Source organism: Centruroides vittatus, unplaced genomic scaffold (genome assembly GCF_030686945.1).
Source record: "Centruroides vittatus isolate TY-2023 unplaced genomic scaffold, ASM3068694v2 contig_93, whole genome shotgun sequence".
Lineage (NCBI taxonomy): Eukaryota > Metazoa > Arthropoda > Arachnida > Scorpiones > Buthidae > Centruroides > Centruroides vittatus.
The window spans coordinates 99169-124686 of NW_027122616.1; the positions used below are offsets into that span (position 1 = coordinate 99169).

General features: G+C 33.4%; 2 protein-coding genes and 1 long non-coding RNA gene across 6 annotated transcripts; 1 reads left to right on the forward strand and 2 right to left on the reverse strand.

The window, feature by feature from the left end:
- The first annotated feature begins 1 nt into the window (after position 1).
- On the forward strand, positions 2–1770 carry LOC136984828 (uncharacterized). The gene is made up of 3 exons (XM_067281970.1): positions 2–131; positions 918–1456; positions 1533–1770. The coding sequence occupies exons 2-3, from the start codon at positions 948–950 to the stop codon at positions 1693–1695; spliced, it is 672 nt and encodes a 223-aa protein (XP_067138071.1). The 5' UTR covers positions 2–131; positions 918–947; the 3' UTR covers positions 1696–1770.
- A 4599-nt stretch (positions 1771–6369) lies between these two features.
- Positions 6370–16730, reverse strand: LOC136984837 (1,5-anhydro-D-fructose reductase-like). 4 transcript variants are annotated; one of them, XM_067281980.1, is made up of 11 exons: positions 16679–16730; positions 14186–14273; positions 13369–13524; positions 11481–11591; positions 10948–11031; positions 10753–10869; positions 7817–7947; positions 7631–7712; positions 7458–7541; positions 7222–7313; positions 6370–6474 (listed from the first exon to the last, which is right to left on the reverse strand). In XM_067281980.1, the coding sequence occupies exons 2-11, from the start codon at positions 14258–14260 to the stop codon at positions 6435–6437; spliced, it is 972 nt and encodes a 323-aa protein (XP_067138081.1). In that variant the 5' UTR covers positions 14261–14273; positions 16679–16730; the 3' UTR covers positions 6370–6434. The 4 variants fall into 4 exon arrangements, with proteins under 4 accessions (XP_067138081.1, XP_067138082.1, XP_067138080.1 ...); XM_067281981.1 differs by lacking the exon at positions 16679–16730 and adding an exon at positions 16022–16238; XM_067281979.1 differs by lacking the exon at positions 16679–16730 and adding an exon at positions 16022–16238 and having other exon boundaries at positions 14186–14276.
- A 2124-nt stretch (positions 16731–18854) lies between these two features.
- LOC136984817 (uncharacterized) lies at positions 18855–19319 on the reverse strand. The gene is made up of 3 exons (XR_010882241.1): positions 19269–19319; positions 19096–19194; positions 18855–18987 (listed from the first exon to the last, which is right to left on the reverse strand). It is a non-coding gene; the product is annotated as an uncharacterized lncRNA (long non-coding RNA).
- Positions 19320–25518: the final 6199 nt, after the last annotated feature.

Consider the following 25518-nt stretch of genomic DNA (forward strand, 5'->3'; position numbering starts at 1 on the left):
ACCTTGTCGATTAGGTTGAGGAAGTTCAAGTCGTCAGAAGTTCCAGTTTATATTGGAAGAAACTACGTGGAAGCGGATATTTCGTGCATTTTCCGTTCTGTTTGAAACGAGAGGAAAAAGCTTTTGTTCAGGTGAGAGTGTGTCTTTTGCGCTTCTTCTTTTTTCAATTACTGCATACTTTAACGTAAAGAAAAAGATGGAGAAATAAAAGCAATGTAAAGAAAATTTCAATCGAAATTCTCTTAATTAATATAGTTTCTTAATTAAATTACTTAAACATTTACGCGCGACTTTATTACTACTTAAATTTGAACATTTACCTGTTCTTCTTCGCTGCATTCTTAACTCCTCGTCGTTATAAAATTAATTATAGATTAATTTAAATTTATAGATTATAAAGCTTCTATTACATTAATAATTATGACTTTTTTCTAATTTAAATTCATTATTATACTCGACATGAGTCCCTGCGTGTATTTTTAATTTGGCTCAAATGCGGATAAATCGTTTTATAAATGCATTTTACTTAATAGAAATTGTAATTTATAGCTTATAAAATATAACTGATAAAATTTTAAACTTATTTTACTGCATTTAAGTGTAATTTTTAGATGTTTCGACTATTTTCTATCGTATTTCCGGGTGAATTTTGGCCAAACAGAGAATAATTATTTACTTAAATTCTAGCAGAAATTGCTTAAAATTGTTCAATAAAGTTTATATCTATTAATTAAAAAAATATAAAAATTTTAATGATCTTCCGAATATAATTAATGATCTTCACTGACGTCATAAATTATTCTCTCGTAAGTCACATTTTACGCACCACGAATCGATTAAAGAGTCACTTCCTGATTTTTTTAACGACGGTTTTCGAGCTTTAAAAACGTTAATAGTTCTTTGTTTTGCTCTCTTAGGCCATAATTCATTTCGAATCAGATTGGAAGATGGGGATTCATCTTATAATTTTCCTCGTCGGTGTAGTTGCAACTGTGTCTGCTGGAGAATTCGACGTTGCCACGACTCCGCATTACAGTTTTTTAAGCGATGTAGAACTCTTATTGAGAGAAATGCAAAGCGCCAATCCTCAGTATTACTATAACAATAGCCTAGTGAACGAAGACGAATTTTCTACGAGACAGAGCAGAAGATACGTCTCTAGAAGTAAATTGAAAGGTTTGGGTGAAGACGTCTTAATTCTTCTCAGGAGTATTGCTAATTTAGTAGTGGATCCGCTGGGAAGTAACAAAGGTAACACCACCAAACCTAATATTTTCAGCAACGGTTTAGCCGGACTTTCCGAATATTTAATGGCTTTAGTGGAAAATTCTTTAGACGATCTTCCAAGTTTGCCTCGTTTAGATCCTCAGGAATGTATGAAAAGAAGCATCTGTGAAGCTCACAATCAACCTAAGAAATACGGTTTAATAGGATTAATAATACAGCTGTTATTCCCGTAAGTACAGTACATAAATTGATTCCATTACTAATGGCATATCTACCAATTAGTATATTCTGATACTTATTTGCAGTCCATATACAAAGACGGATGATGCAAATAACGTCGTGTCCAAATACCAACTGGCAGCTCGATATGGAAGGCAAAGCAGTGCCAATTGTGCAAGTCAATACGACGGATGCATGATCAACGTTCTAGACATCATCAAGACTGTGGCCAAAGTTTTTGTTCGTTGAACTCTTCACCCAATTCATCATCCAGACTCAATTATAGCCAATAAGAATAATTTATCTTTAATTTATTGTGAAATAACCTAACTTCATTTTAAGTTACATAAGAATCATTTTTTATGTGTGTAAATATTTTAATTATTATTTTTTTTACCACGTAATTATGTGAACCTTTACAATCACGATATTTTTATATATTAAAATTACTTGTATTTACTGTGCATGTGCTTTTCTTGTGCCCGTTTTTTTTTAAATTTACAAGCCAGTTTTTTTCTTTATTCATTAGAAACGAGACTTACTCAAACGGATATGACCTACCTTATATGAAAGGTAAAATATGACGCATGAATTCTTCGTAGTAACTGCACTTTATCCCATAACTGTGATGTTATATAATAGTATGCCGTGTTTATAGTGTTTTAGAACGTTCAACCCACGATTTTCACATTTATTCATCTTCAGCTTTTAAAATAACTAACATTAAGAGATGATTTTTGCATTCTGTAATGAGTCATTGTCTAGTTTATCTTAAACCTTAGTAAAATTATACAAGGGAGATGCAAGAGTAGTATACAGTTGCGAATCTGAGAAATATATACGTTTGGTGTTCATTTATTAAGTTATTATTCCTTATTTGTGATTTAAGTTATGCATAAAAATAAATGCTTTTTTTCTTCTGTTTTTTTTCCTGTATGTTTTTATCACAATAACAATTTTATACATAATTTTGCACCCCTTGTATGTAATCAAACCTCGATCGATATAACGCCATCCTAAATAGCGTTACTTATGTAAGTTCGCTGACCTGGTGGAGATTGGAGACTTAAAATCCCACTTCTCGGACACCAGTGTATATTCGCCGACTTCTAGAGAGAATCGTTAAATCCATGACAGGATGATCTAGGGCAGTGGCGTAGCGTGGGTGTCAGTTGCCCGGGCGGAGGAAAATTTCGCCGCCCCACCCTTATTTAGGTATCTCAATTTAAAAGACTAAAATATACAGTATTTCTAAAGAACTTTTCGGCAAGAACAATCATCATTATTGTGTATTGTACATGTTACAAATAAAAAAATCATGTACATATGTTTTACAACATAATAATCACATTTATTACAAAAATTTTTACAAGATATTATTATTATTTATTTTGAAATTTTGCCGCCCCCTAAAAGTGCCGCCCGGGGCGGGCCGCCCCTGCCGCCCCCACTACGCTACGCCACTGACCTAGGGTCGTTGGCGTGTGGGTGTGTCGGAGGAGTCACAGATGACGAGTATCTCACAAAAACCCGTTTATTTAAACATGAAAGAACTTACACTATGCACAAATTCTTTACACAATTGAATGTTCGAAAGTTCTAAGTGTCGAAGGCGTTTTCTAACGTCGCTCGAAGGTAGACCCCGGGACAGCGGCAGGTGATGAGATTCGTCGGTTGGTGTCGGCGGCGCTCTCGATGGACACAAGTACGGAAACTTCCGTGCGTTGGCGCACACGTCTTCCGGCTTCCGAAACTTCTCGGAGAGTCCTCTGTTGTGTCCTTTAAAATCGGCCTTTTTAATCTCCGTTTTCTTCCCTTTTATCTACCTGATTGGTTCTACGTCCCTCTTCTCCTCTCTCCGATTGGTCCCACATCTGTTCCTAAACGAAAAACGACCCCTGTTCGAGTCACGAGAAAGATCCGCTTCGAAGAATCTATTTGACACCATCCGTTAACTCTGGATGGAAAGTGTTGATAGAACTTTCCACAACTTTGTTCCACGCTTCCGTCTTTCCGGAAGTGACATAACATCAACAATGGTCTACAGTTTTGTTGTTTTTTCGCGCGTGTCTGATCTCGCGTTACATTGAAATTGTGTGTTTTTTTTTTAACATCTCATTTTCATTTGATCGTACAAAATTTCGATTGATTGATGAGTTCGTGTAACATCTCTTGACTTTTGTCAAGGTACGGATTCTTTTGGCAACATAAAATTTTCTCATTTGGAGATCGAGCAATCCATATCAAACCCTATGGTTTCAATATTCTTTCAAAAAGGCCGAAAAGGGGTTTGTCTGGCTGTCTGTCACTCAGAAAATGAGTGTCTTTGCTACTTCCTGGACACGTGGACGTGATGACTTCGTGTCCGATGGTCACGTGTCTTTTGTGGCGCATTTGTCTTTCTCTCTTTGCAAGTTTCCGGTTTTCAACAGAATCTCGTCAAATACTTTGGAGCGACTGTTCTCCATTTTGTACTAGACAAGGAATGAAAGGATGTCTGCATGGACGGTGGGTGTCTAACAACCTCGTCATCTTCTGCAGGCAGCGCTTTTTCCGGGTGAACGTGTGACAGTTTCTGCTATCCGTTTCCTATGCAGATTACCGCAAATCGATGTCACGTAGTTCTGAGGGGACATTTCCCTCGATTCTGTTGAATGTTTGACTCTGGGTGGTTGATTTTGATGACGACTTCGACATTTTCTCCGAATGTCGTCATGTTTCGCTGATTCCGCTCATTCCACTGTTGCTTTTCCTCGTGACAGACTTGATTGTCTCGCGCGCGTTTGACATAGGAGGAACAGTGTTCCTCACAGTTGGACTATATGAATTGCTCAGTCTATGAGGGATTTTGCGTGATTGTTTCTCGCGACAATAGTTAATGAAAGGATGTCCGAAAAAATCCGAAGTTCCGATTTTTTTTTCTAGTTTCGTTTTAACAATTTTCTAATATAAATGTTTAATGTCAACCCGTTTTTGGGACCTCACACTTACGTAAAATGCCAATGAATACTTGTATGAAAACAATGAATTTTCAAAACTTTTTCAGTAAACTGAAAAAAAAAACATTTCTATAAATTACTCAATGAACTCAGGTAAACTTTAACACCTTCGTCAATTGTCATACATGTATCAGGTGAATACGGAGACATTGTAACAATATGAAGAAAAGAACTTTTTTACTATGATATTCGGGGAAAAAGAAAATTCTACCATTTTGAACACGTATTTGCATAGATAGATTCATATAATTCTTATTGTTTGAGGTATTTAACGTCACACTCAATTTGGTGCCAGTTTTAGAGGTGAACAAATAGTGGCGCTAAATCAAGGTATATATGACATAAAATCTCGCGCAACAATCCTGTACGATACCCAGACCATATGTAGGAATCTGGAAAAAGCAAAACAAACTAAAAGGAAGTAGAAACTTAAAAAAAAATAAACATTTCCTAGTAGTTACTGGGTTCATACGTTGGAACAAAGAGATTATTGTGATAGAATATGAACCAATAGCTAAATACTGTATCTGAATACAATACTAGTAATTATTAAATCCATATCCTAAAATTAAATTGCTGGGTTTATCAGAATAATCTTGTGTATTCACCTTATAATTAGACAAGTCAACTAGAATACATCATTATCGGCGATACCTTTTCTGAAATCTGATGTAGACACTAATGATGATGCCGTTCTAGTAATGAAAGACAAAATAAATTATTTATATAATATGAAACGGGCGACTTCATACTTCATCTTGTTTAAAGTATTTCAGATATTAATCTATATACAAACACTAAACATAATAATAACCGATTTAAAACACGGGAAATTAGATATTTTCTAAATACGAAATTACATAAATCTTTTAATTAAATTATAATTATATCGTAATAAATTTACTTACGGAATTTTCACATAAAACTGTATAACTCTATCACCTATAAATGTAATCGACTGTTCCGTTACTACGGCAACACTATTGTATCAACGGTATTCTTGCGAGAGTAAGACAGTTAACAAAAGCTTCCATATTATAGAACGAAGAATGAGATATTCAAAATTCTAAAAGTTTGTAAAACACGGCTAAAGATTTGTAATAACTATGAAATAAAAATAATTGTAAAATTAATTTGGCATTACTTTCAATCTTTTCTCAATTTTACACTAATTTTATTCTCGTGTCTACATACCCGAAATAATAACACTTCATTAATTGTTTAGAACATCTGATAAGCTGTTGGCCTTGCTAATTAACCACAACCTATATAATGGTTTATTAAGTTTATTATGTTATAGACGTGTGAATATCTGATCGCCATTAGAGGCAATTCGGTGCTACAATGTCGACTTGTTATAACAATAAAAAAGTTAGTTTATACATGAATAGTAACGAATTAACAATATAAAAACAGCGATAAAAATATTTATGATTTATACATATATAATCTGTTTTCTGCGATGTCTTCACCGTTATCTTGTACTGATAATGATATTGTTACAATCATTTCTACGTAGTGCAGAAAGAAAATGCCAGTTAAATCTGTTACTGTATTTTTCTATCTTTCCTCTATTAATAAATTGAGGGTAAATATGGGCCGAAATTTTCTTATAATTGCGATTTTATATTGTTGAATATGAAATAAATAATAAACCGGAAATTTGACTGTTATGTGATGATATTTCTTCGTCTTATACTTTGAAATAATCAATTTTTAACAGAGTAAAGGGCTTGAAATGATAACAAAAATATAATTTTTCTCTGTACTTAATCACGATCATAATTCCAATGGTGTTACACCAATGATAGCATTAGGCATTGGTTTTTACATTCATTTCTATAGGATAAAAGAACATAAATCATCTTCCTCATTATGCAATTAATTGGAAATAATTAAATTTATATGTGTTATTTTTCTATTGTTTTAATTTTTATAATATTAAAATTTATTAGGTGAGTTGTTAGTAAATAAATCGAACGTTTTCATTCAAGTCTCGGAAAATGGATTCTGTGGATGTTCCGACAATCTGAAATAAATACAATAATTAAATTAGCAAAGTAAATGACATTTTATGAGAAAATAAAATGAGAGAATCTTATAATACAGCTATAATTTTTTAACGTGGAAAATCATAAAATTAATTTAATTTTTTGGAAGAATTACATATTTTTAATTTTGGTTTCTGGATTTGTGGAACTTCGGAGTACAAAAATCTTAGTGATTGTCAATATAAACGAAACTAATTTAGTAAAATTTATTAATAATTTTAAAGCAATCTTGCATATTAAAGTAAAATAAAGCGAATTGGATTGAATTTCGTAGGGATACCACACCAACGCACAATGAACCACATGGTAGATTTTTAAATTTTGCCCATTGCGAAGGATTGATTTGCAATGAAATCAGAAAAAAAATGTATGAAATAGGATGAATTATTCCCCTTCTTGAATAATCCGTGATTATTCACGAATTGCCAAGGTAGGGACATAAAAAGAATAGGAATTCTTAAAGAATCGCCTTTGGCGTCATTAGAACCACTGCTGAAGAATCGTTGGTTATTTTTACATTGAAGATAATCATATTCAAGTATTCTTGCTCTTATATTACAGCTTTTCAAGGCTCCCCATTCGGATATTTTCTAACTTCGATGTAAATCCTCTTCCAATAAGAATCTCCAGGATCCGGGATTAGATTGAAACCGGATCGTAATGAGATCCTTATCGCGCGATCATCAGAAAATGAAAGAGGAAAATAAATAAAATAAATCACTTACCCGGGTATAAAATTGAATTTATAATATCTAAATCTCTTCTTTATATTTCCTAAATTTTCCATGTCTTCTTCCAATAAACTGAAATCCAAAATCTGTGGAAGAATATTTAAAATTTGAAACTATAATCAGTAATGATTTATATTATCAAATTAATCACCGTTTGCGATATTTTAACTTAAAAATGTAATTAAGATAAACGATTATACTTTATTTAAATAATTAATTATAGAAATCACCTGTAAATTTTCTCTTAATCTGGTTTCGTTGCAGCTTTTGGGTATGACTGCAATCCTCTTCTGCACCAAAAAACGTAGAATAATCTACATAAAAATGGAGAATATTGATGTTTTTAATATACTTAATTTTATTTTAATTTGATTTCATATTTAAAAAAATTCATAATTATTACTTGAGCTGGAGATTTTCCATATTTTTCAGAGATTGTTTTCAAAATGGGTTCATCCAGTAAAATGGGAAAATCTTTTACCATACTAATATAACGTTTTTCATTCGTGAAATATGGAATTAAATGTGAATTATATTCTCTTTTGAATTACAATAAGTAGTTTTAATTTATAGTAAGAAATCTACTTACATTCCGAAATTCTTAAGTGAAAACTCTGGAAGGAATGGTGCGCCTAAGGGAGAGTAAGCAGTCATTGATACGTTATTTTCCTGACAAAACTTATAAATTTCGACTTGAGGAAGATAAGGGTGACATTCGACCTGAAATATTTTCAAATATTTATTGTGCTAAAGCAATATATTTTAATTTTAAAATAAAGATTATTCGTGGCAATGATTGATACAAAATATTCACTCCAAGTATCTTGTATCTTTGTTGATATTAAAATTAATGCTTAGTGCTCTCTAAGCGAAAAGAGGTCTAGGACCCCAATCCCAAACAGCCTTTACAGAAAAAGTTAATGCTCTCTGCGTGGAAAAAGCTTTATAATCGAAATTCTAAACCTCTTTACATGATAAATAAATAAATAAATTCGAATGGTCGAAACATCATGTTGTAGCTCTTGATGGTTCTAGTGTAGGAACCTTAAAAATTTTTATTTGTGATTCAAAACATCCTGCTGTCAACAACAGAATGAAGATCTAATGAGAACCTTTTACCATGCCCGTAAATTCTTATCCTTATGCAAAGGAATTTTCCATATGTAATAACCAGAGCTTGAGTGTGATAGCTAAGCCAGCTCTCAGTCCTGGACCAGAATGTCAATTCATTTTAAACAGAAGGCTCCAGCATCTATATTTTTGCCGATGCCTCACAGCAATTTGAGTGGCGCAACATGGCGTTAAATTCGGCACATTTTACGGAATGACGAATCATTGTTTTCCGGATTGGAGTGATAAACGTCGCAATGTGCACCACAGGGTACAGCATGCACCACGATGCACGCGACATACACGACACCGAGTGCGTTTTACCCTAAAGTCTGGATTGAAATTTGGGGTGAGCAACTTCTTGGTACCATATTCATTGATGTCACCATAAATAGTGAACATCCTAAACACGACGGTGAACGAATGCCTCGATGCCTGGCCATTGGCGCTACTATTCAAGTTTAGTACTAGCAGGATAAAACAAGGCTCTGTTCCATGGTCACAACATTCCCCAGATTTGACTTCTCTGAGTTTTTTCTGTGGGGTCATACGAGAGACCTGTGAAAGAATGCTGCAAGCCATTCATAACTCCTCGCTCCCTTCTTATCTTTGTATTGCCATTGAAGATATCGTTCTGTACAAAATAAAGCTCACTTTTTTACAGTCAGAGATTATTTGTATGCTATGCTAAATTGTCTTAAATTCACTATCTTCGGTTATTTTAGCGCCGGGACAAGTATGCACCACATTCATACATTCGTATAATACTGGAAAGGTATCTTTTGCCCCTGGACAGATGCTAGGACACCTTGTGTATATGCCTGTATTTGTTATAACTTTAGACGAAGTTTCTCAATGAGCCTTCGATTATCATTATTTAAACACTAAGTTACTCATATTTCGTTATATAATTTATGCACAACTCTATATATATAATAGAGAATAATTTAAAATTAATTCCGTTGATTGGTCATATAATAAACGGATATTTGTAATTAAACATTTTAATTAAAAAATTAAGAAAGTAAATTTTAAAAAGAAAAATAGAACCGTACTATAACGGAACCGGATATGCCACCATTATTATCGTCGCCATTTTGGTCTGAAACAACTATAAACACGAAAGTAATTAGAAAAATATTTAAAAAGTAAGATACATAAATACCATCAAAATATACGCAGATTACGACAAAACTTTTAAACTAAAATACGTTGCAAGCAGGGGCGGATATAGGCTTTTCGGGGCCTAGGGGAAGTCCAATGGGGCCCATTTTTGCCAAACCTAACCTATTAACTATTTTTTACTATACGATATGTACTCGTTGTTAATGAAAAAGTATTAAAAATTTATGATAATAATTCAATTTTTGTGGGCCCTTGACACTTGGGTGCCCAGGGCTTAAGCCCTATTAGTCCCTATGTAGATCCACCCCTAGTTCCAAGTACTCAAAATAGTCGGTTCGAAGCGCGAGACAATGGCGGCAGTTCCGATTCACTGCAGTCAAGAGTTAAGACTTGTATAATTGGTTATAGATCACGTGCCTTAGATGAAACATTGATTCTGATTATATAAATGTGATTTTTCGAAGCTGATACAGGGTGGGTTTGTTTGGTTTATTTGGCTACTGCAACGTGACACGTAGGTGATCTGTCAAAAGGGGTGCCTCCCGAGAGGACTTTTATGGAAAACTGACCCTTATTTAGGTGCTACTAACGTGAAGAAAACCCGGAAAACTCCACGTAGCCAGCCCGTTGGTGAACTTAGAACCCACAACCAACTACCAGTTCAGGTGTTCAGCGGTTTTATCCACTCGATTAAACAGACTTTCCTTGTGAAGGCGTGACAATGCATGAACATACTTTGGAGTAGCGAGTGTTCTCGTCTATCGTAGTGTTTAACAAACTCTAAGAATTCCATCGTGGAGAAATCCGTTATACAATACGATCGTAAAGTCCCTCCGCAGCAAGTGCGAAACGGGAGGAGCTTTCACCAACGAAGTAATGACGTCACAAACAGACCGTACTGTACATCCAAAAAGTTAAAGCAAGTTATGACGTCACCATTCGACCGAGACACACTGCGGAGGGACTTAACGATCGTACTGTATTTTCTACCATTGGAAATATAAAGCTGGCGTACCAATTCATAATGCTGATAAAGTACTGTACACAACATTGTACCATTTAGGGTAAAATGTGTATAGAATTTTTTAATAAAAACAATCGTATGGGTACATAAATAGATAAAACATGAAAAAATTGTAAGTTATAATCTGGAATGTTTTAACTGTTAATCCGTTTAACATTTCAGCCTACACATTAATGGCTTCGTCTCTGATTTCTGCTAGGCCATTGTACATAATTAACACCTGTAATGAATGATTTAAATGTTATTTAAACATATAAGAGCGATACCTGAACATTTGCTGGCTTGATTCGACTGTTGTTATATATTTTTTCAATTTGATCTTTGTTAAAATTTGATAAACCGATACTTTTCGTCATTCCTAAGCGAACAACTTCTTCCATTTTCTGTAAATAGATATAAATTTATTGAATATATACGAGATTATAATGCTTAATAAAAATGCATAAAAAGTATTCACTCACCTTCCACGTTTCTAAATAGTTTACCTCCTCGTCTATAACTAATCTTCCATTTTCTACAGGATACATATCCAGATCATGATTTCCCTTTAAACGAATCGCCATTTTGTTATAAAATAATCTTTTTAACGATTAATAACTTGCAAAATTGTGTAAATTTTATAAAATAGTATTTTATAAATGATAAATGCTTTGGCTTTTCTTATAGAATTAGAAGAGATAAAAGAATTGCATGGTCATCCAAAAACATTACGCTTAGAATCATGATTTTATGCAATGGCGCGTTATCCTATGGGCGAAAAGGGCCATTCTCTGGGCCTCCTACGACAGGGGACCCCAAACCAATCTTTTATAAGAAAATATTTCCCCCGAAGAAAAATGCCTAAAGTCAACACTGTACATGACCCTAATTCAAATTTATTTGGGCCCCACGAAGCTATACGCGCCATTGATTTTAATGAAATTAATTTAAGGAAAAGCTCATTAAAGTGCTAAATTTTGCAAACAAATGATAAATGTATTGGAGAGAGCCTCACCTTTACTGCAAATGGAGTATGGATAAGATACAAATCCAAGTATTGCAGTTGAAGAGCATCAAGAGACTTTTGAAGGAAGTATTTGACGTTTCGATGTCCATTATTTGGAAGCTAAAAATTATATTACTTTAAAAATAATTAAATAATTTTGTAACAAATAAAAAAAGGCATAAACATTTATTAAAGTTTCATTGGTTAATGTTACCTTAGGTAGCCAAGATGGCGGCTCGTCTCCGATCCCAGCAATCAGAAGACAGGGAACAGTGGAGACGCACGTTCTAACCTAACCTAACCTATTCTAATAAATTACCATAATTATTAGCAACCAAATTATTAGAATAGGTCAGGTTAGGTTAGGTTAGAACGTGCATCCCACTGTTTCCTTGCTGGAATTAGAGACGAGCCGCCATCTTGGCTACCTAAGGAAACATTAACCTTTTCATTTTATACTCGACAAAGTAAATTTAATTCCAGAATTCAGTAATGATTACATGAATCAGCAATGATCAAGCTATATCAATCACAACACTCGAGGAAGAAAAATATCGATGAGACTAGTGTCACAGCTGTTTAATTATTAGTACTCTTTTCTGTCACTTGACACTTCTACATATTTAGTGATATCCTGTTAAAATACAATATTTAGATAATCTTCTACTACTATTTCATAAAACACTACGGATAAAAAACAATTCCGTTCATTCAAGTACTATACAATACTTGAATGAACCATATTGCAACAGTTTTGTTTCACTGTACGTGTATTTCAATATTCTATTATTAAGTATTAATGCCCAGTATAAAAATGTGAATTACTGTACGTTGCATGGGATGTACAGTACAATATTATGTGAATTTTTATATTTTAATGTTATTTATTATTATTTTTATAATTGTATAAAGCTTTCAGTAGAGTACTCTACAGTTCTGTGTCAATTTTTTATAATTCCACGTAGCCATGGACGTCCGCAGAAAGTTTTCCAATGGGCAAGGCTTGGAGACAAATGGAGGAGCAAGCGGGGCAAGTGCCCCACTTGCTCCTCTGTACAGGACCGGGCACTTAGTTGATCACGTCACTTATGTGGCCAGAAATTCTACACAGCAAAGGTAGCCACACACCAAAGTAGATTATAAAGTAGTCCCACTCCAGGCTTTTCTAGCTGCTAAGTTACCAATGCGCATGACTGTATTCTCCATTTTGCAACAAGGGCCATTTGTAGCCATACTCCAGATAGCCCCTCACACACATCCATACATACAGAAAAATCCCCGAATTTTTTTGCATCTCTCGAAGTTTCAAAGTCCCTGAGTCCAAAAATGTAAAAATCTTGACGGCCATACTTTTCCTCTGTTACGTATAACAGAGCCCGGAAAGTAACGTGTTGTGACGCGTAAAGATTTTCTTATAAAATATCTCATTAGACTAAGAATTTACTATTGTTTTAAGTTATTTAATAAAATTAAAAAAAAAAAAAGAAAATAAACGTAAAAACTTTTTAATGTAAATGAATTGTTTACAACGAAACTTTTGTATAAACAAGATGTGTTTATATATTTATGACGTTGGAATTTAAATAAATTATTAATTTTTCGATCGTTTTCAATAACAATAATAAATAAAAGTATTTTATACGTTGAATCGAATGACTTCTTTACGTCTTCTAAAAATATTTAGAACACGAAATTGTAAATATTTATTAGAAAAACTTTCATGTAATGTAAGCAATACACGTGCAAATAGCTTAACCTTTTTCAATTGAGATTAATACAATAAACTAACATGTGCGTTTTTTTTTACTGTACGGTACATACATACATATAAAAAAATCCAGTAATACGACACCCGTTGGTCCGATATGTGTCGGATTACAGAGATTACTGTACTTACTTTAGAAACGATGAAGACGTCTTCCCTCCTGACCACATTTGTGTCAAACGAGTGTTTTAGAGCTTCTCCAATTTCCTGTTCGTTCTGGTATATAAAAGCAGTATCAATTAATCGATATCCGATTTTTAAGGCTGTTTCCATAGCCGACCTGTTCGACTGAAAACAAAACACTTCAATATTTTTCTTTAGACTTCTTCCCCTCTTTCTGTATTCAAATTTGGTTAGATTTACCTATGGTATACAAAATGGCGGCTCGTCTCTAATTCCAGCAAACAGAAGAAAGAAAACAGTGGGAACGCACGTTCTAACCTAACCTAACCTATTCTAATAATTTTGTTGGTAATAATTATGGTAATTTATTAGAATAGGTTAGGTTGGGTTAGAACGTGCGTCCCCACTGTTTCCCTTCTTCTGTTTGCTGGAGTTAGAGACGAGCCGCCATTTTGTATACCATAGGTAAATCTAACCTCAAATTTAATTATGTTTTAGAAGAAACATTAATGTCTTAATAGAAACATATAATTCTTAAAAAGTGAGTTTTTTGTATTTAAAAAAAATCACACGAGTTTCGATCCAACCGGAAGTTCGTGTGTAATTAACCGAGCTCTGGCTCTAAGCTTTCCATATCTAACTCCGTTCTCGTGTTTAAAAGAGATCAGACGAATAGACAAACAGACGGACTTTTTCATTACATTTAACAAGCGCATTAAGGTTTAAAACTCTTGTTTCTATTCATTAAAATTAATATTTTATAAGTGTATTTCACTAATTAAATTAACTCTATATTATTGTTAAATTTTATATTCAAAAATCTTACCTGAAACGTCCCAAGTCCTATGAGAGGCATATTTAACCCATTATTTAAAGTGATATAATTGGAATATTCGCCCATTTTTTCCAAGCTTCTGCTTGTAATTCGAGTGGGAAAAAAAAGATATATATAAACAGATATATTATAACATTTTACAGTAAACGTTGGAATTTGCTACTACATTTCAACAATGCAAAGTCTACACTAAATAATCCCCCGAAATGATGCAATAATTTCCCTCAATTGTGCATTAAGCAATATTTATACATTTTTATATCTACATAATTGATTTCTGTACGTAAAATTAATTATATTTTCAGTTTATTTAAAGATAATTTAAGGTTAGACTAGTTCACACCAACACAAGAAGACGTATTTATAGATTAAGGTTCTTCATCGAGACGTAATCAAAGTTTTCTTAATTAATTTATCTAATTAACTCCTTAAAAGTAAAGGTTTTGAGTATATAATGCTGTTTGTTTAACGTTAAATTAAGGTTAATTGCTTAATTTGTTTATAGTTTTATATTAGAAACTCCATTGTCTAGAATGTAATTTCGCTTCCTGTTTTCTCTATATTTTATTATTTTAAATAATAAATTTAATAATCTAATAAATTCATTTACATGGAACCATTCGCGTGCAAAAACGAATGGATAAAAATATTTAAATTTATACAGAAAAACCTGTACAAAACGGAACCTGCCAAACCGGAAAAAGCATTGTACCTTACAGTTCCGTCTTACGCAGGTATTCGTGTTAATTAATCAAGCCTTTATGGTAGAAGCGTGCCCATGAAAAGAGGAAGTAAAGATAAAAGAAAAATCAAGACATATAAAAGGAGTAAACAATTCACGTCACACAATTTTTACACGTAACTACAAGTGCCAATTCCGCATTCAGACCAGGCTATTACGACACAATCGAATTCTAGAAAACCGTCGTAAAGCGATCCTACCGATTCCCATAAGCTCGGTGCCATAAATCGACGTTACGTTTATGGAAATGAGTGTTAAATATACCATTAAATAAACATATACCATAATATATGTTATATACTTCTAGTAAAGAATTAACACCACATTTAAGAACATTGGAGTTTTAAAGACTGCGGTCGTAAAGCGGGGGTATATATTTAATAAAACATTATAGACGTAACGTGCGTTAATTTACGTTTAAGAAGTTTAATTTTAGCCCAATATAAAATTGAAAAATTCGGTTATTTATTTTATAAAATATTTTGTAATATTATAATATGTTATTTCAACAGAACAGGTAGAAATATCTCCGTTTCTCTATAAGAATTATGAAAAAAATAAATAATAATAATAATATATATATATATATATATAAATTTCAAAATATTTCCCTCTAAAAAAGGTCGAATTTTTTAAAAAAAAATGTATTAAATTTTGAAAATAATTTAAATAATTAAAATTAAAAGAAATAAAAAGACAATTTAACAGTAAAAAATGCACATTTTTATCGTTACGTGTGACTTTAAAAAATTAAATTTTTTATAAAATTAAGGAAAATAAATCTTAAAATTTAAATATTTTTAAATAAAACGAGGTTCAAAAGTAAAATTTCAGATTAAAAAAAGAAGAAGAAAAAAAGGCAGTCGTCCTTGTAACTGTTACATAAAATATCCATTATCAGTGAGAAAAAAAAAATTCCCTTAAGTTACGATAAATACGAGTCGTAACATCGTACAATTTCTCGTTACAGTTTAATGGGCACGTAACGCGGTAAAACGAGGAACGAGAGATCAATCAAGAAGTGACAGGAGTGAAGACGTAACGTAACGCGTAACAAAAAACAAAACAATAGAAAATTACGTTACCTAATGTCCCGTAAAGTAATATATAACACCAGTAACAAGTGGAAGCGTAGGTGGATGCGTGTCGTCGACGTCACACTACGTCATCGTCACTCATCCGCTAGTGTGCGGAGGAAACTAGAGAAGAGAAAACGTAGACGAAGCTCGAATGACGTCGATGTTGCTATGGTGTAGCGAGATTGCGGATGCACCCGACATTTATAATTCGATAAGTGGTTCCTAAATAAGCTAAACGAGGGGGAGGGTGGAGAATGGGATACGAGAAAGACAAGGAAGAGGAGCACAAATGAGTCGATTACTAACCTTGACCGCCTCGTAGACGGTTATTTACGAATTTAGCAGAGGGCCTCCTCTTTTTTTTCTCCCTCTCATAAGCTATAAATATTGATAGATAAAGTGAACACTAGGTAAAAATAGCAGACGGGAAGCGAAGTGGTGTGACGATGAATCAATTCGTGACGTCACCGCCTCTATAAACAATTTGATTTGGATCTCCGTAACAGACGTTTGTCAGACGTGTGTTACTCCAGTTCTCTACCGTCAGCGATTAAATTAATTCGGGTGTTTAATTACTCGTGCAATTCTGTTTATTTAAACAGCAACACGTAGATGATGAGTGCTTTATTTCTTACGGTGAGGAAGTAACTAAGCGATACTTACACGTCTGGTGTTTAGAAGTTAAAAGAATTGATGTAAAATGTAGAAGTGTTGAAGAAAATAATCTTGATTTGATTAAAGCTTATGAAACGAAAGTCTTTTATCGATAAAGTAGTAGTGTGTTTGCGTGTGTGCGTGCTATACATTCGATGTGTGACGTGCGTTATGTGTACCACGTGCTCGACGCTTTGCCATTCGCCTAATACAAAAATAGATCTGGTAATTTTCTAATTTAAACGTGTAAATTTTAACAATTTACACGTTTTAAATTAACAATTGGGAACATTATTCTGATGTTAAATCACGTGTTCGGCTTAAGACAAAGGGCGAATGTCCTTGTTTTTCCTACTCGCATCAAGCATGTATTTCTTTAATTAGGAACTGGAAAATGAGTCTTAACCTATCACAAACGTTGTGCCTTTGTCTTACCGAAAGCCAAAAAGTATATAAATTAATTTGTATAATTTTCTTACCTTGTATTTTGTAGGGTCTTCTCCTGAGTTCTGCTGACCCTATAAAATACTTCCCATATTAAAGCAGTATCACTCAAATTACTAACGAAAATACAAAAGCATAACGAAGATATAAAAAAACAGAATAAAATCGACAACGAAACTTACAAAATTTGTGTTTCATTCTGGCTTGTATATTGGGAAGACAAAGAATACTTTATAAGAACAAAGAAAATCCATTGCCCGATTTAGATTCGTCGCGGTCTTAAGTTATATTTATGACAAGTCCGACAGGGGAGGGAAGAGTTGAACTTCAATGGACGTTTCATTTCATTAGATTTTATACAGTTTATGAATTTTATTATCCACAATGGGGAAGTAGAAATTTGAAGAAAAATGCGGACAGCCCTTTTATTACGCATACAGTATCACTTTATGGAACTTGGTCAAGTACGGACTCGAAAAATTGTATAGAATTAATGAAATTACTAATGAATTCCTTTAAAACTAGCTTATTTTTCTACAAAGTCGTTGTTTTGTCGACACTATTTTCGTTATTCGTGAGTTATCGCAAGTTACTTTATCGGGAACTTTTAATTGTGTGATAGACTCGTCCACTAATTCTATTCTCTTATAAAATTTTTACGAACTTGGCCAATAATTGTTGTTATTTATCGGTTTAATGTATAGTGGAGTGCGTTACTTGCGGGCTTCTTTGCCTCTCTAAAATTTTCCTCCTATATTCCTTACTCCGTAAAAGTCCTTCATACGTGACCACTCGAAGGTTTCTGTGAGCCGGAAAATCACAGGTGGTGCCAGACTTGACTCGAGGGGACACTGCCATATATTCTTATTTTTCTCTTGATAATATTCTGGTAGAAGTGTACATCTGGTTTCATATTCTATTTTGTAGCCTACTCCTATCAAAGAGTTGCAACTGAGGAATGATGGTTCTCCATGTTGTGCCTCCTTCCTTTTTTCACTGTGTTCAATCTAATTTCTGGTGTTTTCTGCCCAGGTTATTCAAGATCTTCCTCTTCTTCTAATGTCTCGATCGTCCCTTTAAATACAGTATTTTTTCCAGGTTTCCTCTCACGCGATGCCCATTAAAAATAGTTTTGCTTTTCGTTGTACAAGCCAATAAATTCTTGTTTATTTCTATTTTCTGGAAGCTTTTCATTTATAAATATTTCTGTCTTCCTCGAGATCTCCTGATGCTGTCCAGAGACCTTTTAAGAATGACGCTGCCAAAATAAAAACGGTGTGTATGTGTGCGTGTACAAAGAATGACCAACTCCTAGAGAACATTTTGTAAATAAAAATACTGTATATTACTGTACACTATGCTCAAATTGCCAATATTATAATATGAGAAGCATACTCACATCAAGAGTAAGCACTAGGATTAACTCCCTGTTTTCTTTAGCAGTGTACTCAGTGAGTAAAAGTAATTAAATAGAATTTTTTAAAAAAAAGGAAGTTTTCTTGTATTTTTCGTCTCAATTGCTGTCTATTTTAAATCGAATTTAAATTCCTAATTAATGTCACGATTACAAAACAGTTTTATTCTTTCTTATGCTTAATTCCCACAAGAAACGACACAAAAAGATAACTTTAAAGAATATTTTTTAATTAATTACAAATTATTAATCGGGGTTATATATATCTGCAAGACGTTACAACGTTGAGTTACTTAAACAAATTTCGGTGGTAAACAACTACAGAGATATTAAGAAAGATTTTATTGACACTGGCAAAATTTATACCCTACTCCCCAGCAATATCCTTGTCTATATCCTCTCGAAATACAACTACTGTTGCAACTCCAAAATTGGCAAGCACCTTCCACGGTTGTCATGGCTGTTGGGAAAAATTATTTCTCTTTTTTTAGACATTTAAATTATATTTTTCAATACTACAAATGTATTATTTCTTAAATAATACTATTATAAATTAAAATGTCCTTACCGTAAAGGCATAAGATGAGAGCCAAGATAAGAAGAACAACAATTGCTTTCATTATTCACGATTTTTAATCGATTTTATCAAACCTGGAGAATTATAAAACTATTACCAAAATGTAAAAATTAATATCTAACTTAACAAAACAGAATAATAAAAGTGCTTATAAAACAACTTACCAACTTGTCTTCTCTATCCGAAACTTCAGTCTAAAATATTTATCTCCTCACGCCATTTTATATCCTTCTGCCGTGTTGTGTTCTAGGAATTCCCACATTTTATACCCTTTGTTATCTGTTTTATCTTTTTACGATTCTTCTTAACGGTGTCGAGCTATTTCGTATACATCAGTTACGAAAGTATTTTATTGATAATTAACAGCTAATTTTGTTAAGTGAGCGGATAAACAGGCAGGGATTTTCCCGGATGATACTACATCTTGATGCAACACAGATATAATTATAATTTATAATAATTTAGAACGGTCTGGAAAGAAAACAATTAACCCGGAACTGAATTAAATTAATTATTTTGGGTGATAAACTTGCCGAAAATCTAGAAATAAGATTTTAAGATGCGGGAAAGTCATTTATTACACCCGAAAAATGGGCCTTGGATGTTACAAACCAAGCTAAAAGAATAGATGTTTTAATGAAGTGAATAGGAAAGTTGATATTTGAATATGTTTAAATATTAAATTCAATTCTGTAAATAATAAATTTAAGATAAAGCGCCGGATGCACCCGTGTTGAGATTCGAAGAATTACAATACAATAAAGACAATTTATTAGAATATATATAGAGAGGTTGTTAATACCTTGCGTAATTACGGATGAACTGTGTTTTGTGTTGTATTCTTGAATTTATGTTATGTATTTACAATAAAGGTTAAATTATTGAGTATTAAAATTTCACCTTTTTTTAATGTTTTCCGACTTACCGACATTAAGAAAGCCTTTCTGTATCACCAGTTCGACCAGACCCCTAATTGGGATGTTGATGGAATGTGATAATATGATGAATGTCAGTGCATGTCGAGATCGTCGATTAAATCTTGGAAGAGAGAAATAATGGCGATACTTCTAGTCCCTATTTGGAATACAGTTGTGGGGAAAAACAGTTAAAGAATCAGCCAAATAAACGCTTAAATTGTATATCTTACAGGATAGCCACCATGATGTAAATCATACATACCGCACCATATCTGTCTTGACACGATATTCAATATATGGTTATTTATTAAGGGTTCTTCGCTGTAGGTTTGGGTATCATGTTATTGTAGCCTACCTGTGTGTATCCGTCCTGTGTTACAGTTGTGTTTAGCTGTATATTTGGGAATGTCATAAACTCTACGCTTTATCTTCGTATAAACAATATTTTGCTTATTGTATCAATAAAATATTATATTTTACTTGGAGGGGAGTGACTCCCCTCCAAGTGCCGTTCCTCCTGATACAATATAGATTTATGTTATTATCTTAAAATTATGTGATAGGCCTGCATATATACTAGTCTTACGTCAAATTTTAAAATTAAATAAGACTTTACGCGCATTTTTACCTAATTTTGTAATGTTGATTGGATACCATCTGCACTCGAGAAGAAGTATAAGTAATGATTCTCTAAACTACAATTGAAATGCTGTGTTCATATATCCGTCAATTCATCTCTTAACTTCTGACGTTTCATGCAAATACCTGTGATATTACATTATGTATATTAATAATACCTATTGAAAATCGACAGATTTTATGCAAGAATAATTCTATCGACGTGCACCGTGTGTTTAAAAATCGATCGGTGCCGAGTACTTGAAAGACGTAGCAATATGGCTCCATCTTTTTTGTTCTGTCGCTAGATAAATGACTGTTTAGTGTAAAGAAGACACCTTTAAACCTTAGTATAACTTAATTTGTTAATTAGTAGCAATGGCGATAGATTTCTCTATAACGAATTATTGCGTTGGTGAGGCGCAAATCCAGGCCAACTACAGGTCAAACGGGTGAGTGTCATGAATTTCTCTTGACTATTATGGTTCAGGAAAGCTAAGGGGTTTTCCCCTGTTCCTTCTGACGTGAAGTTTTCCACAATTGTGATTACATAAATTTACTTGTAAGACTTTGTAATTAAAATTTTATTACATGAATCCGACAAGGGCAACAGAGCCGAAGTCTCGTCATCCTCTCTCTTTCGTGGCCTCTTATGGTTGTATCGATATTACAATATAAGTTATATGCCTGAGGCTCTTCCATACATTGTCATATATGCCAAAAAGTTGCTTTCAGGAATCGTAAATTACTAGTCTACACCTTTTTAGAACCTAACTTTGCTTTAAAATGATAAATTTGTTGTTGTTATTATTATCCATTCAGTCGCTGACGTCTCTTGGCGACGATACATAGAGCGCCATATATCACTTGATAAAAATTATTATAATTAACTGTTCTGTATAAACTTTTTCCTGTTATTTTCTTATAAATCTATCAAATTTGAGAACTTTCAACTTGTTTTTGCTAAGATAACAGAATAGTTATGACGTCGTCTTTTATATCTATGATTTCAAATACTGTGTAACCATCAAGCGGTGCCTTTCTAGTTCGGTATACAAGATGGCCCAAGAGTCACTTAACCACTGTAAAGCCTAACTTTCTGTCTCGTTCGAATACTTCATAAGACAACGTTTAAAATGAAATTCATTTTTGTTTAATGAGCCACAGAATAAGATCAATGCGGTCGCCATTTCTTTGTACACGGCAACGCGATCTACCGAGGAAGGGATGCCTCCCGAGAAGACTTTCTATTTGAAAATGGCCCCTATTTAAGTGTTAAGGGTATACTTAAAAACTTTTTCCAAAATGTGGGCTTATACGTTTTTAAATAGGGTGGCCTGTTCTATCTTTGGGGGTCTCTCTTCTTCCTACAGGATATAATCCAAGACCATCATTGGAATCATTTTGAATGTATTATTAAGCTTTTCATAGTTTTACCGTACATACAATGAAGCTATAACGTAATATATAATTTGTTTTTTCTCTATTCCGAAGTAAGTTATCAATGACACCTTCGTGCTTCACTGTATGACAAGGGTGTAATGCAAGTGGGAGTGAATGTTTCAGTTAAATGGAAAACACCGAAAATTTGTATACAGTTTTTATTGCTCGGGGTTCATTGGTTTACAAGGGAAGTAAGCCTACACTTGATGTCACTAACCAATTTAATTAAGCATGGTATCAAATAAAAGATAATTAAGCATGCGGTAACATACTAAAATATTATCTTCAGAGTACAAGTATTAAACGAGTTTAACACATTAAAGTTTTCGGGATTAGACACTAATAAAAGATTAATTCGTTTAATATGTACGCGACATTACATTAATTAACACATGGAAAATGTCGAAACAAAGTCTAGAACTGTATCCATTTGGCATACGATTTGTTAGTGATATCAATTGAACCTCCTTTGTTAGCACTACACTCAATTTGATATCAGTTTCGTAAACGAACAAATAGTGGCAAACGAAGTTCGATTGTGCTTCTGTTTTAACTTCTTTACGTACAAAATATAAAAGCAATTCTTTAAATTCTCGGAAAACTTACAATTGTCAATATAATTCTACCCAGTTTATACAGCATTTAATGTAAATTTACTAAAGAAGCAGCTGTTTAGTTAAATTCGAAACTCACGATTTTTCTGTTTTAAGGAACAGAATGTATCAACCCGCCTAATATTCTCATTCATTAATGCTGTCAAAATGATAGCCATAACCTCAGCATTAGCTGTAATGTCCATTTTGCTACATTCTTTACAATCGATATCAGTCAATCAAGGAGATTTCAGTTACGTTGCATCTGGGAAACGTTCTAGCGATGTCTTAGAAGAAATACCAGAGGTAAAATTACGTTTATTCTGTCAAAAACGATGTATACAAAATCCAAAATGTTCTGGAATAAATTACGAAAGCGACACGAACTTATGCGAACTTTTATCATCCACGACCAACCTAAACGATGCCAAAAATTTCGAGGTTTATGAAATGGTAAATACATTTTTACTTATAATAGTAAGTTAATAATAATTCTCATTGTGTTTCCTTATTTACAAATTGCGGGTAAAGAACATACGCGGCTAACACTACTCGAAGGTCAAAAGATCAGCTTCAAGTGTGGTTGATCTTGACTCGCAATGAAATAGGAGGAAACAAGAAATGGCAAAAGATCCCAACTTTGATTTCAAGGAAAGTTGTGAGGATGTGAGGAATTTCACATCCTCGCAGATTAGAGGATTGGAGTGTTCCCTCCCCAAAAAAAATGCACGTCGACATAAAGAATGGCTCATTTCATATCCCACGTGCTATTATTTTACGATTGGCTAATAAATTAATTAATAACAGATAAAAATATATTTTTTATTAATTTTACATATCAATGTTTTATATCCTGTATTTTATAATTATACGAAACTAACAGAAACTAATATATTTTTCTAGACAAGAAAAACGTGAACTAATCCAAGAAATATTTTGATTCAAACTGGATATGCTTCGAATGGAAAACAGAACTATCTCAATGTCTATTATAATATTTTTAGAAGTAGATTACCGATTTGACACATACTTATGTAAATTTTAAAGTTAATTAAAATACCAGCAATGCTAGTGAAGTCTTTTAAGCATTGTTAACAGACGTGGACACTTTCAAAAATGTATCCTAAAATAAGTTCAAGCTCGGAAAGCTCATACGTTCGTCGTCTTGCTTTACGATACGTTGGAAATAAACCGATTGTGCCACCCGTTCTTACACAATCACACTATTTATTAATTAAATTAAAATAATTTTAGGTCCGCAAACTTCAGGTTTTCTATGAATATTATTAAATAACTTACATATGACACATCAATAAGGGCTACGCATTCCAAGCAACGATCGTAACTAGTTAAATCCTAAAACACAGTTGCGCCGATATGTGGATAAAATACCTCTCCCGCGGAAAGACGCATTCATGGATGAACTACAGTATGGCATAATTACAAGGTAATCGCATAATTATATGTCACAAAAGGTGCAGGCCAAAGAGTTAAGACTTATTATCGTTCTACAGCCAGTTGCTCAAACGCATCGACAAAACCTTACCATTTACAGAAGGTTGAAGATGAGCCGACCCTATGGGCATCTCAGATACACTGGAAACAAAAGCCAAAAACCTGATCCCTGTGCAATTAGAATGTGTCTTAATGTTTGAGAAATTAACAAATGTAAAAAAGACATGTAATTTCTACTTTTGACGATATCGTGGCTACGGAAATAAGATTTTAGTAAACTGGACTGCAATCGGCTTGAATTGGATAGTTTCCAGTCCGGATCAATCGCTATGCGTGCCACTCACACAAAACTGTTTAGGTTCAAGATATTTTTTGTAGTAAATTAAGCAATCGAAGCGTTTCGTAGTTTAATCCCGCGACAATTTAACGTTATTAATGATATAACTCAATAGGTGGGTCTAGACAGAAACATGATTTAATATTGCACCAAATATCACAAATATTGCAAGACGTAGGTATAACTTTAAATGTTATCGGAAATATCAAATTGTATTTAGAAAACCGGAATTTTTCGGACGTTTCAAAAACGAGATTGAACAAGACCCGACAAAACAGTTACTGCAATTGTTGCAATGGATCTTCCTCGCGATAGTTCACTTGCTATAGTGACGTATTGTGCAAGATTTATTCCAAACGTGGCTAATATCATAAAATCATTGAGAAATTTAACAAGAGCCAATCTTTTCGTTGGATCAGAAACATCAAGATACATTTACAGCGGAGTTTCCTGAGAAATTAAGTTCAACCTGAAAGAATGGGGTGTCCCGAGAAGAATTGGGGGGGAGCGATTCTGAATAGATTTGTATTTTTATCTCTCTTGCATTATATGAAGAATCTTTGATAGTTTTATTTTTGTTTTAAACAGCCGGTGTAACACCTTTCAGCAAAACGTCCAAAGTAACTAATGGAATCGAACAGTTTTGCAGGTAAATCTTGTCAAGAAAAAGCGAAATGACATCTTGTTCGGACTGGAACGTTGTCTGAAAATTGGCGTTGGAAGAGTAGATACAACTAACTGTCTGAAAATTTCATGGTAGTCCGATAATTAGGATCCCAATAAACCCTAAAATTCTACTGTAGTCCGGGAAGTTGAAAGCGACATAAATCGGTGTCGGGGACCAAGAAAAACTTCGACTTGGAGAAAATTCAAGTCGGAGACGTTAAATGTTGTTCATTGAGACCTACCCAGTGCTTTGATTTTCTCGAGTTAAAGAAATACAGTATTCGCGTGACAGACGTTTGAGTTAGGAAAGTTTTTCTGTAATTAACTCACTGTCCGTTCATCAAGATAAAGTAGCTCAACTTGAACCCAATTCCGATCTAGTTGA

Excerpts from the sequence above, each read along its gene's own strand:
- LOC136984828 (XM_067281970.1), top strand. The coding sequence starts at position 948 with ATGGGGATTCATCTTATAATTTTCCTCGTCGGTGTAGTTGCAACTGTG. Across the intron at positions 1,457-1,532 it reads ATAATACAGCTGTTATTCCC|TCCATATACAAAGACGGATG; the intron begins GTAAGTACAGTA and ends ACTTATTTGCAG.
- LOC136984837 (XM_067281980.1), bottom strand. The coding sequence starts at position 14,260 with ATGGGCGAATATTCCAATTATATCACTTTAAATAATGGGTTAAATATG. Across the intron at positions 10,870-10,947 it reads ACTATTTAGAAACGTGGAAG|AAAATGGAAGAAGTTGTTCG; the intron begins GTGAGTGAATAC and ends ATCTATTTACAG. Across the intron at positions 7,542-7,630 it reads ATGGAAAATCTCCAGCTCAA|ATTATTCTACGTTTTTTGGT; the intron begins GTAATAATTATG and ends ATTTTTATGTAG.